This window comes from Poecilia mexicana, unplaced genomic scaffold (assembly GCF_051168715.1).
Source record: "Poecilia mexicana isolate PSO_F unplaced genomic scaffold, ASM5116871v1 scaffold_19, whole genome shotgun sequence".
NCBI lineage: Eukaryota > Metazoa > Chordata > Actinopteri > Cyprinodontiformes > Poeciliidae > Poecilia > Poecilia mexicana.
The window spans coordinates 24,125,139-24,145,176 of record NW_028263388.1 but is presented as its reverse complement, the minus strand read 5'-3'; the positions used below and the strand labels follow the sequence as shown (position 1 = coordinate 24,145,176).

Here is a 20,038-nt window from a genome sequence, read left to right as displayed (position 1 = left end):
CTCACTCCCAACTCGTCACATATTGACGCTTGGGCAGGTACCCTTGGCGTCACATATTGACGCCAAGGGTACCCCCTTCGCGTCAATATGTGACGCGAAGGGTTCTCTCATTGAATGCTGTACCGCTCCCTAAGCGTCCGATACTGACGACTTAGGAACAAATAAGATGACGTGTCTATTCTATTTTTTTTAAAACCTTTATTTACAATTTATGTGCTAGTTTGAACAGGATATTAAGAATATTTACTACAAATACATGTCAGACGTATCGGTCACAATACTTTAATTCGGTATTTAAAAATAACTCCGTAAAATATAAAACCGGAGTTTTGTTGTGCTTGTTGTTAGCTTGATTTAAAATCCTTAAAAAAAACTATTTTTGAGTATGATATCAATGATTTACACCAAATAAATTTAAGAAAAATTAAGATGTTTTCGTTTGTGACTGCATGCAAACTGTTCTGTAAACCTTTTAATATGTTCGATTGAAATAAAAATAAGGACGGATCCCACAAAAACCCAAGAAGAAGAAGAAGCTGACGTCATCCTGCGACACTTACACTCCGGTGAGTAGAAATCTGTATCTGTCAAAATGTTTTTGTACTCTAAAACCAAAAATAACTCCAAAGTGTTACGTTATAAAATTACTGATGGTAGTTTCAGGACTTAATGGCAGTAGGACTGTGATGCAAATGGTTGAAGACACGTTTGTAACATTTTTTTTTTGCCGGAAAATATACGGTGGAAGCTAGCTAAATTAGCCTCTTGGAGGCTAATTGTTCCTGTACACTGTACCTGTACTTAATACGTTTAATTAGCCGTGATAAAGTCACATAATAATGTTTATAGTCATGCTTGTTGTTGCCACTTTGCAATATTGGAGGGTTGCTAAAAACATCAGTGCCCCGAGGCTGTGATGATCTTTAAAGTTCGGAACCCTGTCTGAATACACTGATTGCAGCTAGGTCATTTACTTGAATTAAAAATGAACTTGCGTCAGTACAGGCAAATTTCTTTTCTCCTGTCTGTTATTTATTGCTGTTGCAAGCCAGATGAAGAGAAGTAAAGATCTGAGAACCTGATCTTTGAACAGACAGAGACCATAGCTGAGGAGCAGCCTGGGATGCTTACTGAGGAGCATCCAATGATGACACCAGAGAACCAGGAAGAGACTGTGATAGTGCTTGATTTAGTTCCCGTTTCTCATCCTGTTGTCCCATCCTCTCAGTCTTTTCAGAAGAAGAAAAGACCCAGAAGCATCTCTCTGTGCCCTCCCCCCCCGCTCCCGCCCGTAGATCAGCCACATCTGCATTCATGTCACCTGCTGACCATGCCGTCTCCTTAAGTCAGGGTGGCGTAAGTTTTGTTTTCTTTACATTCATCCATTTTCTTACACCCTTGTCCCTATTGCGGTCGGGAGTGTTGCTAGGGTACACCCAGGACAGGTTGCCAGTCTGTCGCAGGGCAACACAGAAACAGAACACACAACCATGCACACACACACACTCACACTCACACCTAGGGAGAATTTAGAGAAACCAATTAACCTGACAGTCATGTTTCTGGACTGTGGGAGGAAGCCGGACAACCCGGAAAGAACCCACCATGCAGAGGGAGAACATGCAAACTCCATGCAGAAAGACCTCGGGCCAAGAATCGAACCCAGAAGAAAACTGAACTCACGACTTAAGGAGTCCAGCCCTAAAATGTCAAAATTCTCACAGAAACAGAAAACCTATAGAGATTGTTTATAAGCAAAGACAACTTGTTTTGGGCTTAGTTTCCATTTATGTGGCCAGTGTAAAGTGGTTAAAGTTAATGTTAAACTAATTTGAGAAAATGTGTAAATCCATGTAAAGAAGAGTAAAGTTTAGAAGGATTATAAAATATGACAGTCACCACACTAGTTTTCAGTTTTCAAGTGTACACGCTTTGACTTCATTTCTTATTTTGTTTTTAAAATTGTTTTTTTCCTTTTCTTGTTATTTAGGTTGGTGGAAATGTAGTACCCAAAATCAATCCCTGGGCGTAGAACTAATGCGGTAAGTCTAAAAGTTTAACTAATCCACCCTGTGACAGTACATCCCCACCCCAGTCAAACATGCCAAGATACACTGAGAGACATTGCCACGTGTGGAGATGAGTAGATGGGGGGAGGGGTGATAAGGGAGGCAGTGGTCTGCAAAAAATAAGCACAGTTGTTTACTTATAAACTTTGTGGCTTTAATTACTGACCTACCAGACTCCTTTTCTGTCTTTATATTTGTCTTTATTTTTTTATGAGGACAAAAACGGACATTACACCATGAATCAGTAATACTTATACCACATAAGTCAGAGCATCTTTGGGTGAAACAAATTCATACAAAAAGTCAGCATTTGCACAGAAACAGAAATATAGAGATAGAACTCCAAATATCGAAATTAGGCCGTTTATCAGCAAAGGAATGCTGATTTTGATGTTTGGACTTTTTAAAGGTGATTCAGCACTCATTATTTAACACTTTGCCTTTTATAATTAATATAAGCTGGACATTTAATCTGAAACTGTCACTTTTTTTCTGTTTTGATTTTTAGACTTTTCTAAGAAACCGAAGCACTACGAGAGATTTTCATTGTTTGTGTAGTGGTAAAAATGACTGCAGTCAGTTTATCATTTAACACTTAATAAGTCAAGATAATATTGTATATTTAGGACAAAACAGGATGTAAGTACTAGCTGGCATTTGGGTGGATGTAGGCATAGAAAATATTTTGGCTACATTACCTCCTTTTAAAGTCAGGTATACATCTTAGAAAGAGAGATTTGTGAACCTTACAGCACAAAAAATCCACATCCTTATTTTGTTGTTGTTCTTTTCTAGCGGAAAAATCTGGGATGATACCTGGGAACCTGCAAGTAAATCCTCTCATGTTGCTGTCCCCCAAGTGCCACTTCCTTCAGACAGCGAACAAGTCCTTCCATGATGTTGCCTTTTCTTTTTTGTATTACAAAGTATTAATTTCTTTTCTTTTTTTTACTGCAGTTTGACCATTTTACGAAGTTCTCTGTGTAATATTGTTTTCGGCCATTCGCTGAAATGAATGTTATGGTTGTAATATATGTAAGCTTATGTTGGGCTGTTTACTGACACATTTTTGTCAAGTTCTGTTAAAGACTAAGTGAGGCTGATTGAGTCACTGCATCAGGCAGGTATTGTGCCTGTATTAAGTCTTGAAATTTAGAACAGAATTGTTTGTAGATTTTGTTCAGTAAATATGACCTAAAGTCTTAAAAACTTTAAACATGGTATTGTACACACTTCTTTTTGAGTGTTTTTAATGTTGATGTGGATGTACAAAGTACAGTCTATAAAAATACATAACAAAATAAGCACAACTTGATGTCAATATAACTAATTGGAAGTGTTTTTTTTAACTCAAAAAGCTATTATTTTAATATTATCTTTTTTGTGTCATGGATTTTGTGAATCAAGACTGTATTTGCAAAATGCTATAATAAAATTGCTTTCAAATGCAGTACTTATTAAACACAGCAACTTTAAGTGAAGTTATTGATGAAGAGCATGATAAAAATACATTGTAATGTCCAGATCAACTGACTGTATTAGAACAATACATTTTAATAAACCTATGTCACAAATGCCATACACAATTTTGAAGAACACATAAAATATAAATTTGCATTTATATATATATATATATATATCTGTAGATGTATATCAGGACAGGTATATCTATATATAGATATATCTATATAGATATATCTATATAGATGTATAAATGCAAATGTATATTTTGTGTGTTTAAAATTGTGTATGGCATTTGTGACAGATAGACTTTTTATAAGCATCCCAGCTCCGCATAGTTGGTTCTAGAAATTATTGTACGGCTGATCGGCGGGAATCTGAAATGGAACGCAGCCATCGTACGGCAGACTGATTAAGAGAAGAAAGGAACACTATCAGCACGTTGTGGGAGGTAATAAGGTTTTCAATAAGATGACAACCGTATTTGTCTGTAGCCAAATAAGATCAAGGTCAACGATACACTCAGAAATGTTACTTCAAAATGTAGTGAAACTGTTCGTTTGATACAGAAAGAGTCATGATGGGATTTATAAAGACTTTTTGCCTGACAAGCCGGTCGTCATTGTAGGCTGGTCAAGTTTGCCCTGTGTGTTGTCTTTAAGGCATGACGCAAGGTTAAACTGTGTAACAGATTCGTTTCCTACACACTTGTAGAACTGTGTGAAGCTATTATGTGTTTTATTCAGTGTGATCAGTATTTACACATAAAAAAAGTTTTATGGAGAAGTATTTTGAATAGCATGTTTACCTGTCTAAGGTTAATTATTTAAGTTAAAGTTTGCAGCTTATTTTGTGTATGAAAGGAAACCCAGATTGAAACCCAGAAACATTACAGTTTAGTAAATTAATATTGAATCAGTTTGAGTCTACTGTAATTTAAACTACATTAGTATAGTAATCTAAATTATGTTTGATTGACATAATGTTTCTCTACGAGAAAAGCACTATGTTAAACTGTATAAAAACAATCTAAGGTTAGAGTGGGGTTAGGGTTAACCCTAACTCCATCACTGATCTCAAATTGAGTGGTAGAGATGGCTTAATCTTCAAATGCTTTATGAAAGTAATGGTTCAAAGATGCATTTTCTCTAGAATTGAGCTCTGTAGCCCGACTAAATCTGTTCTAGTGGAAAAAGTATGATCTGCCTGAGGCCTCAGGCCTCAGTGGTTCATTTCATCATTTCATAAGCTTGCAGAGAAAAGGCATAAAGAGAATGTAAGTTAAGTTGTGTCCATCTAATTATTGTAGTTGAAATAGAGGTCTACCCCTTTTGGTTTGTAAATGCATCCAAATACCAAGTTAATGTTAAGATTATTTCACTAAGTTGGGACCCTTTGTTTTAAAAAAGAAGTTAGGTCCAAATCTGAAGCATTTCAACTAAATGACACCGACAGCAAGTTCTACCAAACCTTAGTCGGCTTCCTTTTTCACCTGTCAACTGTTGAACCTAGACATGCATAAATAACGCTAGGTCTACAGGTCCTTCTCAAAAAATTAGCATATTGTGAAAAAGTTCATAATTTTCCATAATGTAATGATAAAAATTAAACTGTCATATATTTTAGATTCATTGCACACCAACTGAAATATTTCAGGTCTTTTATTGTTTTAATACTGATGATTTTGGCATACAGCTCATGAAAACCCCCCAAAAAATAGCATATTTCATCCGACCAATAAAAGAAATGTGTTTTAATACCGAAAAAGTCAACCTTCAAATAATTATGTTAAATTATGCACTCAATACTTGGTCAGGAATCCTTTTGCAGCCTTCAATGCGGCATGGAGGCAATCAGCCTGTGGCTCTGCTGAGGTGCTATGGAGGCCCAGGATGCTTCAATAGCGGCCTTAAACTCATCCAGAGTTTTGGGTCTTGCGTCTCTCAACTTTCTCTTCACAATATCCCACAGATTCTCTCTGGGGTTCAGGTCAGGAGAGTTGGCAGTTGACAAGTACTGAAATTTTATTTAACTTATTTCTTTTTAATAAAGACATTGACAGACAAACTGAACCGCATTCAATTGACCATGGATAAGAAATTGTTCCACCAGTACACACTTTGTGTATTCTTTGGATTAAGAAATAAGTCAGAGCTGCACATATTAATAAAAAAAAGAAAAGAAAAGTAGAAGATCCAAAAAGATGTCTTGGTTATGTTAGATACTACAGAATCACTGGGACTGCTTAACGTAGCATTGTAGCCATTTAACTGCTCAACATAAGCACAAGTGTTATTACTCCAGTTGAAGTAAAAATAGTAAAACTATTAAATTAACTACAATTTCTCTTATTACCTAGAAAATACACTAGATGTGCAGAAAAATAAGTGAAAAAGAAACACACTCCATGACATGCATGTGGAAGTAATTACAGCTCTAGTAAGCCCTTCTAGAAAATACAAAGGCACAAACAAATTAACTATTTAAAAAAAAGAATCAACAAGATAAAACACTGCCCATTTGGAAACATGAAAGCACAAGAACAAATTGTAAGGTGTCTCTTTGTGACTTATGAGCAAACTATATATATATATATATATGACTATTATCAGTCACTACTGAAGTCGTCGTCAAAGGTCAAACACTCTCTGCTCCTGACAAAGTCTGTAGATCGGGGTGTCCAAAGTCAGTCCTAGTGGCCCGGCATCCTGCATGTTTTATTCTCTCCCTGGTGGTAGAAACAACCTTTTCAGCTTGTCAATGTTCTTCTTAGGCCTTCTAACGAGCCATCATTTGATGCAGGTGTGTTAAACCAGGGAGAGAACTAAAACATGCAGGATGCCGACCCTCCAGGACCCACTTTGGGCTCCCCTGCTGTAGATAATACTCTGTTGCCTGCAGCTTCATCTGTTGGTGCTGCAGCTCTCTGAGGATGATGCTCTGGAGACCTCTTGGACCTTCGTCAGTTAGGGCACAGGACAAACCTTTAAAGTTGAACATAAATAAAAATCCAAAATTTAGATGCTTTTACTTTTGGTATGATTATGCGTTACTTAAAAACCTACTTTTAAATTTACCTCCCGATAACAGGTGGGAAACTCCTTTAGAGTGTCTTCATAGGATGACAGAGATTTCCAACGATGGTCCATCAACAAAGATCCTCTTTTCCTCTTCCAGTCTCTTTACCATCATGAAGTAGTCAATTGCCCTTGTTTGTCTGAAGACTGAGAGAGTCTGAAATGCATTTATGAAAAGGACAAATCAACTCATTAAAAGTTTAAATTTGTAAGTTGAGGTCAACACCTGGAGTATCTAGTCATATTATCTGTCAGGTATGATGACAGTATAAAACATATTAGTGTATGTTTACTTACCACTGTGTGATTGTTGCCATGGCAATGTTGTGTCACCGGACAGGATCTCTTCCAAAGACAGAACTTCTGTGTCTGTATCAGTCTTCAAGTGACCAACATCTTCTAAAGCTACTGCTAAGATGTTTTCTCCTTTCTGATCTTGCAATGAGCCTTGGCACAAGCTTTGTCCATCTGTATCTGCACAAACAATATCAACTGTGTCTAAGATGTTTATGCAGTATGTACCAGCAAGGTTATACAATGCCTGGTCAGTGTTCCTTACCTTACATTCATGGGCTTTGCTATGGAAAATTGAGAGAAATGGCTTCATTTTAAGCAGGTGTTGGAGCTCAGGACAGCTTTTTGTTAGTTTTCAAGATATGGCCAGTACTTACATGTTACATCCATGGAAATAAAAAGTGATTGTCTGTTGGCCAGCCTTTGTTGAAAGAACAAAGCTTATGCAAATATCTCATACTATCTCGAAGAGCACTAAGCAGCACTCCATGTCTACACACCGCTAGCTCCAAGCCTCCTCATCCAGTTTGCTGCTGGATCTGTGAGAGATCTCCCTGGCTGCCCACCACAAAATCTAGAATGCATACAATTCAGTCAGGCAAGCTGTTATTACAGGCTAAAAGGTTACTGTTATTATACATTTACAAGCTGCAGTCTTACATTTTTGGTTGATTTGCGTATACAGTCCACAAATGTTCCTACGTTTTCATCCTTGGCAATGAAAAGGTCCTGAAATATAGCCTGTTCCTCCAATCTGAAAACAAAGCAATAAAATACACTAAATGAGGTGTTACTGACCAAAGGTAGTGAACATCACTAACATATACAAAGAATTGTTATATTTTACACATTTTACAATACCTTGCTGCATTCTTTAAATGGTAATACTTGCAGTTTCCATCCACTGAAACTGAAAGCACATCTGGGGTACAAGCTTGACACTTGAAGGGATCCTTCCTTAACATCTTATCCAACTCATATATTATGGCTTCCAGCTCAAAAATCATTTCAGGAAGCTGTCAGCCGAGATCTTAACTGTGATTTAAAATGAGAGCTAAAAAAAGAAAACATAAAATAGGACATAGGTGTCCAAATATCAGGCATCAAGAACAGGTTAGGTGTCTTTCAAGTTTTAGGTGTTTCTTTGGCACAAAACATCTCACTCAATTAATTTTGATGTTACCAGGACTTCATATGATCTGAATGCAGAATGAATGAGGTGGCACCTCAGCCATTTGATTCAAATGTGTTTAACCAGTTGCACCAAAATGTTGAATAGCATAACCACTCAAGAATAGAGTCAGACGGCCCTTCTGGGATATGTACGTCAAAGTACTCACACAGCCAAAGTTGACAGTTATTTAAATTTTTATAATATAGTTTTTTTATATTATGGTTTTGAGTCATTCAAAGAATTGTTATTCATACCATTGAGCATGACCACAGTGACTGCCTGTCCTGGTTTGATCCTCAAACATTCTGATGGACAATCAAATTCTAACTGGGATCTCCACAGGTACGAATCGTGCTAAAGAGGTTGACATGTTGGATGCATGAATTTAAAGAAAACAAAACTTACGCTTTCTCTTCTTATAGTCTACCCTGACTTAAGGAGATGGCATGGTCAGCAGGTGACATGAATGCAGATATGGCTGATCTACGGGCGGGGGTGGGGGACGGAGAGATGACGGAGTGGGAGGAGAGGCAGTTGGAGAGATGCTTCTGGGTCTTTTCTTCTTCTGAAAAGACTGAGGATGGGACAACAGGATGAGAAACAGGAACTAAATCAAGCACTATCACAGTCTCTTCCTGGTTCTCTGGTGTCATCATTGGATGCTCCTCAGTAAGCATCCCAGGCTGCTCCTCAGCTATGGTCTCTGTCTGTTCAAAGATCAGGTTCTCAGATCTTTACTTCTCTTCATCTGGCTTGCAACAGCAATAAATAACAGACAGGAGAAAAGAAATTTGCCTGTACTGACGCAAGTTCATTTTTAATTCAAGTAAATGACCTAGCTGCAATCAGTGTATTCAGACAGGGTTCCGAACTTTAAAGATCATCACAGCCTCGGGGCACTGATGTTTTTAGCAACCCTCCAATATTGCAAAGTGGCAACAACAAGCATGACTATAAACATTATTATGTGACTTTATCACGGCTAATTAAACGTATTAAGTACAGGTACAGTGTACAGGAACAATTAGCCTCCAAGAGGCTAATTTAGCTAGCTTCCACCGTATATTTTCCGGCAAAAAAAAATGTTACAAACGTGTCTTCAACCATTTGCATCACAGTCCTACTGCCATTAAGTCCTGAAACTACCATCAGTAATTTTATAACGTAACACTTTGGAGTTATTTTTGGTTTTAGAGTACAAAAACATTTTGACAGATACAGATTTCTACTCACCGGAGTGTAAGTGTCGCATAGGATGACGTCAGATTCTTCTTCTTCTTGGGTTTTTGTGGGATCCGTCCTTATTTTTATTTCAATCGAACATATTAAAAGGTTTACAGAACAGTTTGCATGCAGTCACAAACGAAAACATCTTAATTTTTCTTAAATTTATTTGGTGTAAATCATTGATATCATACTCAAAAATAGTTTTTTTTAAGGCTTTTAAATCAAGCTAACAACAAGCACAACAAAACTCCGGTTTTATATTTTACGGAGTTATTTTTAAATACCGAATTAAAGTATTGTGACCGATACGTCTGACATGTATTTGTAGTAAATATTCTTAATATCCTGTTCAAACTAGCACATAAATTGTAAATAAAGGTTTTAAAAAAAATAGAATAGACACGTCATTCGTTCCTAAGTCGTCAGTATCGGACGCTTAGGGAGCGGTACAGCATTCAATGAGAGAACCCTTCGCGTCACATATTGACGCCAAGGGGGTACCCTTGGCGTCAATATGTGACGCCGAGGGTACCTGCCCAAGCGTCAATATGTGACGAGTTGGGAGTGAGAATGTGTTGGATAATTTGGTTCATTATTTCAGTAAAAGTGCAGAAAAAATGACTGTTGCTAAAAATAAATCCCAGTACAGCAAGATCATAAACCTACCAAAAAGCTTCATGTTGTTTTTTTTCCAAACATATATCCCCTTTAATTTCCTTGCTGCATTTAATTTACTGTAGTTTATTTTTATTGAAATGCGTTTTTACTTCATATTCTTTTATTTTATTTTATTTTTTACAGTTTGCCATCACCCAGTTTTCTTATTCTCCAAAAACACATTACTACTTTAATACTTTTAGAACTTCCAACTGGGAATCTCAAATTAACAACATCCGTCAAATAAGCGGAGGAACAAATACAGCTGGAGCCATCCAAAATGTTGTGTAAGTATTTCTGACATGTTAGCATATACTACATTATTTCAATATTATTACAGAGAAAACTGATTACTAGAAGTCATGTTAAGTTTTTTTTTGCTTTTTCACGTCAAAGAACCCCAAAAATTTTATTTGTAGGTTTCAGTGGTAGACACATCATCGGTTAAATTAAGTCTACATAATTTAGAATGGAAACAATCCAGCCCTCCTCTCTGTCCACAGGACTGCAAGAACAGAAATAATAATTATGACTTTCTTTTTTTTAACAGAGATGATGTCTTCTCACCACAAAGGGGTTCCAGGTCAAATGTGAAAAGGATTCTGATCGTCATTACAGATGGAGAGTCTCAGGATCGCCAAAACCTACCAGCAGCAACACAATCAGCTGATCAAAAAAACATTCTTCGATTTGCTATTGGGGTAAGCTGCAATTATTAATTACAATCACATGTAAATATTTATGTGTCTTTTGTGTGTTAGAATACAACACATTGCATTTTAATGCTGCAAAAATCATTGTTATTAAAATTATTTTGATCATTATAACTACGGTTATGAAAAGAACTACTGGAGCATAATTCCTAACATTGTATTTACACCTCTAGGTGGGGAACGCATTCACAAGTACAAGTGCAAAACAAGAGCTCAGAACGATTGCATCTCAACCTGCTGACGGTTTTGTGTTTCAAGTGGGAAGCTTTGATTCTCTTGACAAAATACGGGACAACTTGCAGGTCAAAATCTATTCCATTAAAGGTACAAATTTATAATTTTACAAGATCTGAAACAATTTTAAAATTTTCAACATCATGAAATATTTTAACTCCACATTTTTTTTATAGCTAACAAAGGCATAAATCAAATATAAATCACAATGATAGCAAATTTCTAAGTAATACATATTTAACCCTCCCACTGTCTTAGTGCAACGTTCAGGAGGAGCACAGCAAATATCACAGTCAGACAGTGGGGAAACACGGAGATTGACCCCTGGTTCAAATGACACAGTGTCATTTGAGGGAGAAATGACTCGCGGTCTTTAGCTAAAGGCAAAAGAGAAATTCTACAACTGCTAAAATCTGGTAAAATCACACCATTTTGTTTCTGAAGAAGGAAGTTGAACTCAGTGTCTTCCTCAGAGATGATCTTCTTCAATAGGTCTTGGTGCAGCGCCCCCACAGGTGAGGAGGGGGAAAGGTTCTTCAACAAATTTGGATTGTTTGACAGTTCAGCTGAAAATGAAACAAATGTTGCAACTTTGTTCCCCAATCAAACCAAGTCTACCGGATTATTAGGTGAAAATATCCAAAATGATCCCGACTCTTAAGAACGTGGGAGGGTTAAATAATTTTAGATTTTGTTTTTGGCAAAGTCTTTAAGTCCATGGTGTAAAGGAACAGCATGTAAAAAAACTAAAATATAAATTGTTTTGAATTTGCAGGACCTCAAGGTGATGGAGAGATACTGAAACAGGAAATGTCTCAAGAAGGCTTCAGAGCAGCTTATGTGTCTGGGGTAAATAATGTCAAGGTAAGTTCTTCAGAATTTATATTAAAAAAATTCCCCTCTCACCCTCCGTGGGTGGTCTCTTTCATCCTCTGAGCTCGGGTCCTCTACCAGAGGCCTGGGAGCTTCAGGTTCTCCTCCAGTATCTTGGCTGTGCCTAGAACTGCACATTTCTGGACTGAGATGTCTGATGTTGTTCCTGGGATCTGTTTGAGCCACTGCTCCAGTTTGGGGGTGACTGCCCCGAGGGCCCCGATGACCACAGGCACCACTGTGGTCTTCACCTTCCAGGCCTTTTCCAGTTCCTCTCTTAGGGCCTGGTATTTCTCCAGTTTCTCATGCTCCTTTTTCCTGATGTTGTGGTCACTTGGTATTGCTACATCCACCACAACGGCTTTCCTCTGTTCTTTGTTCACCACCACAATGTCCGGTTGGTTCGCCATTACCATCTTGTCTGTCTGGATCTGGAAGTCCCACAGGATCTTAGCTCGGTCATTCTCCACCACCTTTGGGGGTGTCCCCCACTTTGACCTCAGGGCTTCCAGTCCATATTCTGCACAGATGTTCCTGTACACTATGCCCGCCACTTGGTTATGTCGTTCCATGTACGCTTTCCCTGCCAGCATCTTGCATCCTGCTGTTATGTGCTGGACTGTCTCAGAGGCCTCCTTGCACAACCTACACCTTGGGTCTTGTCTGGTGTGGTAGATCTGAGCCTCTAATGCTCTTGATGTATTTATGGATCTTGGATGTTTCATCCTGGACAGTGACTCTCACACTCACTAGTACTCTGCCTCCTTCCTTACGGCTCCTTTCCTTGTGACCTCATCAAGGTTGCCATTTGCTTGTGGTATTCCCAGGTACTTAAGCTGACTGGATAGCTCAATGGGTAAGTCACTAGACTCTCCCATTGAGTCTAGGTAAGACTGCCTACCTCATAGCATGAGAGACATTGATATGCACAATATGCCTGCTCAGACGTCACCCAGCAAAACAAGGTCTAGTGCTGGGGAACCAGAGCACCTTGATGAAAAATGGGCTACTGGAACAAGTCGGAAGTGGGCGAGAGGTGAAAACCTGGATCTGTTGGAATGCTACTACTACAAGCTAGGTCAGGGGGGAGTTAACTCCAACTCCCTGTCCTGGTACATTGAATACAAATGAATACAAATAAAATGATCTATCTGTTCTTTCATTGCAGTATATTCAGATGACTGTAGTTGGTACTGACGAGTGGAGAGGAGGCTACAAGAAATACCAACTTGGTGCTGATTTAAAACCAGTCTCATTTGAGCCAATGTCCATTGAGCCTAACAGTTACCTTGGTAAGACCAGGACAAAAATATGAAAATGTCTTGTAGGGATTTTAATCTGCACCATATCATTGACCCAGAGATCTGCTATGTTTGTTAATCAGAATCTAACTGTCCAACACTATTTTCCCTGATGTCTCTGACTATTTAACCATCGAACTCCAGGTTATTCCATGGCTGTTGCTAAAACAAATGATGGTCCTCTGACAATTCTTGGTGCTCCAAGAAATCAACACAAAGGAGTTGTTATGACAGCTTTCAATGAACGACCGAGAGATGAAATCAGACCCTTTGAATCACAGGTAAAAACAGTTGATTGAATAAAAGGAACTTTTTATTGAGTGCGTGTGTAAATATAATCAGTAATGTATATTTATTATACATTTTTCCTCTGGTATTATTTTTGTTGGGATCCACCTGCATATGCTCTGAACGCATGGAGCGATCTACGCATACATAGATGGATAACAGCAAAAACAATGGCAGATAGCATCGTACCATGTGTGCTACTTAATCTGCTGAGTTTTACACAAATTCTGATGAGGAATATATTTGTGTCACATAAGCACTTGTTTTTTCACAGACTGGTGAATATTTTGGGGCTGAGGTTTGTGCCATGGATGTGGATTCTGATGGTGTGACTGATCTAATCCTCATATCCTCTCCGATGTACAAAGACGTTGATAGAGAAGGACGAGTTTATGTCTGTGAATTAAGTCGTTTGGTAAATGTCGAGTCATTTACGTTTATTTTATCTAACCAAAATTTTTCTCATGTCAAGTTCTGCTAAAGGTTGGAAAAACACATTTAAGTTGTTCTCATCCTCTCATTTTTCCAGAGTGTGGTTTGTTATTTTGATAAACCATCACAAATAACCACACTAAGAGGTGATGAGTCTGTCAGAGGGAGGTTTGGGTCGTCTCTTGCTGTTCTGCCTGATATAAATGCAGACACATTCAATGATTTGGCCGTTGGAGCTCCTTTGGAGAATGATGGCCAAGGCAGCATCTACATATTCCAAGGAGAAGGAGGAAGAAAAATAAATCCTACTTACTCACAGGTGAGCAAAACACAAACACAAACCATTAAATGTTTTGTTTTTCAACATGAGTTGAACCTTCACAGTTGGTAGGGTCATTATTGAATAGAGTTTACTTGTTCTTCATATTATTCTGTAAGTTCTCTCCAGGTACTCTGGCTTCCTCTGATAGACCAAAAACATGATTGTTAGGTTTATTGGTTACTCTCAATTGCACTAAGAATTGTGTCCATTATGTCTTACCTAATGGTTGCATTAGGTTAAGTCCTAATGCACCAGCCCACTCCTAATGGGGGGTCTGCTGGTGACCTTTACCCCCAGCCACCCTTTGACTCTGCACAGACAAGCTGGTATAAAGAATGAATGGATGATCGTGATAAAGCAACATGTTTCTCATTACACAGAGAATTGCTGCATCTGCAGTCCAATCAGGCCTGAAGTCATTTGGCATCTCAATCAGTCAGTCTTCCTACGATCAGAGTGGTGATGGACTTCCTGACTTAGCAGTGGGTTCAAAGGGAAAAGTTATCCTACTCAGGTAAGTCCCCATTGTTGTTATTTATTAACACACATCTTCCATAATTCAACAAATTCTTCTTCATTTGCAACCTAAATATGTTTACAGGATAAAAACTCTGAATGTTACTGAATGAAGTTTTTACTTGCTTCACAATCTCAAAACAAACAACATGGCCTTTTCTGTTTCTAGATCCAGACCAGTTGTAACAGTGACTGCCACTGTGTCGTTCAACCCAAATCTGATTCCAACTCAAAACCCAGACTGTTCAAAACCACTGCCAAGCAAGGCTACTGTCTGCTTTACTATGAGCAAACTGTCCAATGTGAATGAAGGTACATTTCTTACTTTAGTTTTTCTATTTGTCCATTTTATTTAAGAACTTTTATCAAACAAAACACATCTTGCAGCTCGAGCACAGGTTAATTTCACTTTAACTTTGGACGCAAATCGTAAGATACCAAACAACCGAGCTGAGATCAGCAAGGATGTGAGGCACAAGAGTGGATCGCTTAATCTTATATTAAATAGTAAAAACTGCACTGATGTGGACTTCAGAATTGGGGTAAGTCCTAATGGAACCGTTACAGTAATCTTATACAACTATATAATATCCAACAGTTTATTAATTAATCATATTTCTATCTCAATGTCTTTCAGTCTTGTCCAGAAGATGCTCTCAATCCACTCAATAATGAGCTCAGATTCATGTTTGATGGTTTGTCTTCTGGCTCAAACCCCAGACCAAGCCTTTCTCCACAGGTTAAAACCACAACATTTCATCCTGTGAGTAAATCCTGTACATCCTGAATCTGAACAGAAAGATCTTTACTGAGCTTTAACCTTTCCATTACATTTGATGAGTTACTGCTATAACCGTTTCATACAAAACATTAATGTAGAACTACATCACAATGTAATTTCAAAAACTGATCTGCTGAATAGTTTACTGTCATCCACAGCTTGGCTTTGAGATCAGATGAGGAGCTGATGAAGTGTGTGAAGATAATTTGAAGATGGATTTAAACTTCAGCAAGTACGTCAATGATTTCTGGAAGTAAAAGCTTAATATGTGAACTTTTATATAACATGTTTACAAAACCTACATCTCTGCATATCTTTGGCAGAAGCAGGATCTAGAAGAAATTTCTAAAGTTCAACAAACTTAAGTTATAGTTTGCTGAGACCTAAAAGCTTTGTTTTTCCTCTGATTTTGCCCATTAAATTAGACTGTCTCTCCTGCTTCATGTCAGGCAGAAGGCCGACTTTGTAGCTTTTTTATGTGGTTCTGAATGTTCACGTCAGAGTCCATCGCTGCACCCAGATTTCAGGCCTGATCACTAGTTTTAGCTGTAATAACTGAAGATGTGCATTGACTCTAGGTCTTTGGACCTCTTTCTTCTGCTCCCATATTTGCCCTGCTTGTTCTGTCTGTGTGCTACTTTCTGGAGCTTCTCTTTGTATATTCTCTGAATCTACAAAATATGGATTTGGTCAAACGGTCTCTCAATGCAATTGATCAAATTTACTCAATGAGAAGACTGAGCAGAGGAGAGTTCATTTGTTGTGCGGGGGGACAACAAGGACTTCCCCTTAGATAAGCCCACCGTATCAGAGACTGTTGCCTGGCAGAGCTGTCTCATTTTGGACATTTTTATGTTTTTCTTTGTCTCTACTGTGTCTAAAAACAGCAAAAATGCTTCGAAAAGACACTGAGGCTTTTTGGGGAATAACTTAATGTCTTTCAGTGTCTGCAAAATGAGCTGTTTCAAAAACTTCCCATATGCTGAGTCATAATGTGGTGTTGCCTAGTACCTAGCAACCGCAGTTGAGCTCAACATGATACCTAGCAACCTCAGCAGAGCCCAACACATTTGGTCATCTAGTTTTATCACTGTATGTGCTGCACAATGGCTGCTGGAAAAGACGAGAGGGTAACACTTTATTTGATGGGGTGTGAATAAGACTGTCATGACAGAGTCATAAACATGACATAATACCTGTCATGAACATGAGTAAGTCTTCATAAATATTTATGACTGTTGTCAAAGTGTCATTCGGTAAAACACTTTTAATACAAAGTTGACATTATTCAAATTGTCTGACAACTTGACATTAACCTAGACAAAAATGTCTTCATTATGACAACTTGACATTTAGACAAAATTATCTTCATTATGACAACTTGACATTAACCAAGAATCATGATATGTCATAAATATGTCATAATAGTAGTCATAATAATGTCATTAAGTGTTATTACACTATCAAACAAAACATTAACAAAACAGTAGTTAATATTTACCCTACCTGAAATAAAGCGAAACAAGTAGGACCAACAATAGAGATTTCATTAAACTTTATTACATTCTCAAATGATTTAATACCAGTCATTAATAACTCCTTTTACATCAAGGGGAACAAGTAGCACCAGTTATGAAGATGTCATTAAGTGTTATTAGTGTCAAATGCTATATTAACAGAGTCATTAATATTAACTTTTACCTCAAGTGAAACAAGTAGCAGCAGTTATGAAGATGCCATTAAGTGTCATTACAGTGTCATTAATATTAACTCTTACCCTGAAGTAAAGTGAAACTAGTAGTAACATTTATAAATATGTCGGTCAGTGTGTCAAAAGCTGTGCTAACAGAGTCACTGATATTAAGTCTTACCTCAAGTGAAGTGAAACACATTGAACTACTTATAATTACCATTATACCTGTTGAACAAACCCTTTGTACATTGGAATAAAACAAAAGATTACTTATTCATCAAACAGAGTTTAACTTCTATAACTCTGAAACACTAATTAAAAAACTAAAGCAGAATTATTTATTCTTTAACTTAAGAAAATAGGTAACATCAGCCAAGTTGCCCGTCATCATTCAGCCATCTCCTTCGTTATAGCCTTCCTGAAACACTCTGAAAGCAGGGATATCTTCTTGTTGTCTTCATTTCCTGGAAGCTGCTCTTTGAAGGTGTCGGGAAATGCTCAGAAATTATAGCTGTTCTTGCAATAGTTGTGGTCAATGATAATCATGGTGAAAGCCTTTTCATGAATTCAAACTTGGTGAATCTCTTCTGGACATTCTCATTGTGGGAGATGACTCAATTCAATGTGGTCACCTAAAAAAGAACAAAAACACATAAACAAAAAACAACATGATCTTGTTATAAAGTGCAATACAATTATTTCTTAATACAAGTAGCATAATGACTAGAGCTGAACAAAATTATTCTAATCAAATATTTGTTTGGCAGTTCATACAAACTGCCACTATTATTCAAATTACATCATTTAATGTACAGTTTTAGGCACATCAGTGTACCTTTTCACTTAATGAGCATTTAAAATTATTTCCAACCAGATACTCTGGCTTATGGATGTTTGCAGGAAGTTTATTAATAAATAAATAGATTAAACACCAGTTTTACATTTGACAACAATTAGTTGTCTAAAACGTAACTTGTTAACTCAGCTGGTGGATGTTGATTCCTGCTCCCCGTCCCCACTTACCTGTCCTCGCCCACCTGCCTTCACCTGGAGAAAATAGCAACACAAAAATGACTTACCTAAATTTCTTGGGGAATATTTCATCTGCTTCTTTCTCTTTGGTCAGACAGGGGCTTTTTTCTCTGGTGGCTGGTCCTCATTATCATCCTCCACACCTGCAGCATGTCTTCATTAGCCACATTTGTCCACCCCACACCCCACCATGTGCCCTTAGGCTAAAATTGTTCTTCATGTGGCTAAAGTTGGCAAAGCAAAGAACACAAGCACCATGTAACATCAGCCAAGCTGCTAAATAATGCACATAAAAGATAACTTTGACTAACATATTAGCTTTTACTTTGCTAGATTAAAATTGGAGGGAAAAATCTATTTGCCTGCCTTTAAATTATGTTTAAGGTTAAGGGTTGACCGAACAGTAATGTTGTTTAATAACTTTAGCTAACATTAAATTACAGGAAGGTTCCATTAGCTTGAATTGCTCATAGCTAACATTATAAAGAAAGAGAACAGAGTTAATGTTGTTTTCTCAAAGAAAATGTAAAGTTAATAAGACACAAACCTCATATGTAATAGGTGACAAACTTTGGCTTCTTTTTAAACAGGAGGTCTGGCCGTTATAACTTGTGTTAGGTTGGCCCCACAATATGGAAGATTTCTTCTTCACCCACACGCTGTACGCCTGTTCGTGCACTGCTGCCTCTCACTGGTGGAGATGGTGTATTGCACTACTTAAAACAGCCTTAATGTTTCAAATGCAAAGTTCATAAATGTTTTGTAGACATCTTGCTGTAAAACTTTAGGATCGATTAAATTAATTTAAGACGAAACAAAATGACCAAGCAATAAAATATTAACACATAAAGCTACATAATTTTTAAAGTTTAATGGGTAATACTTTTATAACAATTTTTGTCAGATCATGATTTCTTGGTAAATGTCAAGTTGTCATAACTTTTGAATAATGTCAACTTTGTATTAAAAGTGTCATGAAGACTCACTCATCTTCATAACAGGTGCTATGTCATGTTTATGACTGTGTCATGACAGTCTTATTCACACCCCGTCAAATAAAGTGTTGCCGACAAGGGCTTGGTTGGCCTTTCTGGGTTTACTTACTGCCGTTCTGTACAAGATGAATAATCTGTGGTTTTCTAGAAATCCCAAAGATTCTTGTCAGAAAATAATTGACAAAACATCAACCCTTCCAGTATTTAAGTTGCGACACGTGATTTTCATTCCATTTTCTTTCCTGTTTTTCTCTCAGGCTGGATTTTTCATAAGCAAGGACAACAATGTGATGAGTGAAAATGCAGGAGGAGAAGCTGTACCTGAAGGACGGACACTCAGACAGGGACATTTATAATAATTAAAGTTTCTATGAAATTTAACTGATGGCCTTTTAATTTATTGAATGGACCAAACACAATGTGTGTTTTCCAGATCATTCCCTGTTAATTGCTACATTGAAATGCAAACTATCTGGTAAAAATGTAGTTTCTCTTTATTCTAGGAAAGTGTTGATTAAAACTGTTGTTTGTAGCGCAGCTCTCACCTTGAGTGAAAATTTTGCTGTGGCCTATTTCATCATAAATGATTTTTATATAATTTGTGATTATCCAAATAAACTAAATCTTTTAAATGTGTTTCTTTATTTTGTTCCATGTATCTGTGATTATTTCCCTCTTTTTTGCAAATTGTCTTCAATAAGATATTTTATAGGTCCTAACATCACTTTTAATTCATATACAGTTCAAAATGTATGTTTTACTTGGATTAAAACAAATGTACATTTTCAGTGGGATATGAATTTAAAACACTGATCATCTGGCCAAAGAATGTTTCAGTTTTATGCATCTTCCAGGCACATATCGCCATTTTATAGTACAATTAAGTGACTATGTTACCT

The 20,038-nt window shown here is 37.3% G+C and overlaps 1 protein-coding gene and 2 long non-coding RNA genes across 4 annotated transcripts in view; 2 read left to right on the top strand and 1 right to left on the bottom strand.

Moving 5' to 3' along the window:
- The window catches only part of LOC106911505 (integrin alpha-X-like), a 29,974-nt gene extending 10,203 nt beyond the window's left edge, over nt 1-19,771 (top strand). The window contains exons 7-20 of the mRNA XM_088000961.1: nt 10,104-10,246; nt 10,510-10,660; nt 10,846-10,996; nt 11,682-11,770; nt 12,948-13,071; nt 13,225-13,361; nt 13,643-13,783; nt 13,898-14,119; nt 14,503-14,636; nt 14,808-14,950; nt 15,026-15,180; nt 15,276-15,401; nt 15,578-15,651; nt 19,397-19,771. Coding sequence (XP_087857087.1) covers nt 10,104-10,246; nt 10,510-10,660; nt 10,846-10,996; nt 11,682-11,770; nt 12,948-13,071; nt 13,225-13,361; nt 13,643-13,783; nt 13,898-14,119; nt 14,503-14,636; nt 14,808-14,950; nt 15,026-15,180; nt 15,276-15,401; nt 15,578-15,598 — 1,737 coding nt within the window. The 3' untranslated portion in view covers nt 15,599-15,651; nt 19,397-19,771. The remainder of the gene's footprint in view (nt 1-10,103; nt 10,247-10,509; nt 10,661-10,845; nt 10,997-11,681; nt 11,771-12,947; nt 13,072-13,224; nt 13,362-13,642; nt 13,784-13,897; nt 14,120-14,502; nt 14,637-14,807; nt 14,951-15,025; nt 15,181-15,275; nt 15,402-15,577; nt 15,652-19,396) is intronic.
- LOC106903738 (uncharacterized) lies at nt 596-3,519 on the top strand. Its single transcript, XR_015761516.1, has 3 exons — nt 596-1,356; nt 1,991-2,042; nt 2,865-3,519. It is a non-coding gene; the product is annotated as an uncharacterized LOC106903738 (long non-coding RNA).
- On the bottom strand, nt 5,537-10,025 carry LOC148153760 (uncharacterized). 2 transcript variants are annotated; one of them, XR_015761514.1, is made up of 6 exons: nt 7,763-10,023; nt 7,562-7,655; nt 7,167-7,475; nt 6,905-7,081; nt 6,608-6,764; nt 5,537-6,514 (listed from the first exon to the last, which is right to left on the bottom strand). It is a non-coding gene; the product is annotated as an uncharacterized LOC148153760 (long non-coding RNA). The 2 variants fall into 2 exon arrangements; XR_015761513.1 differs by having other exon boundaries at nt 6,905-7,475; nt 7,763-10,025.
- Nucleotides 19,772-20,038: the final 267 nt, after the last annotated feature.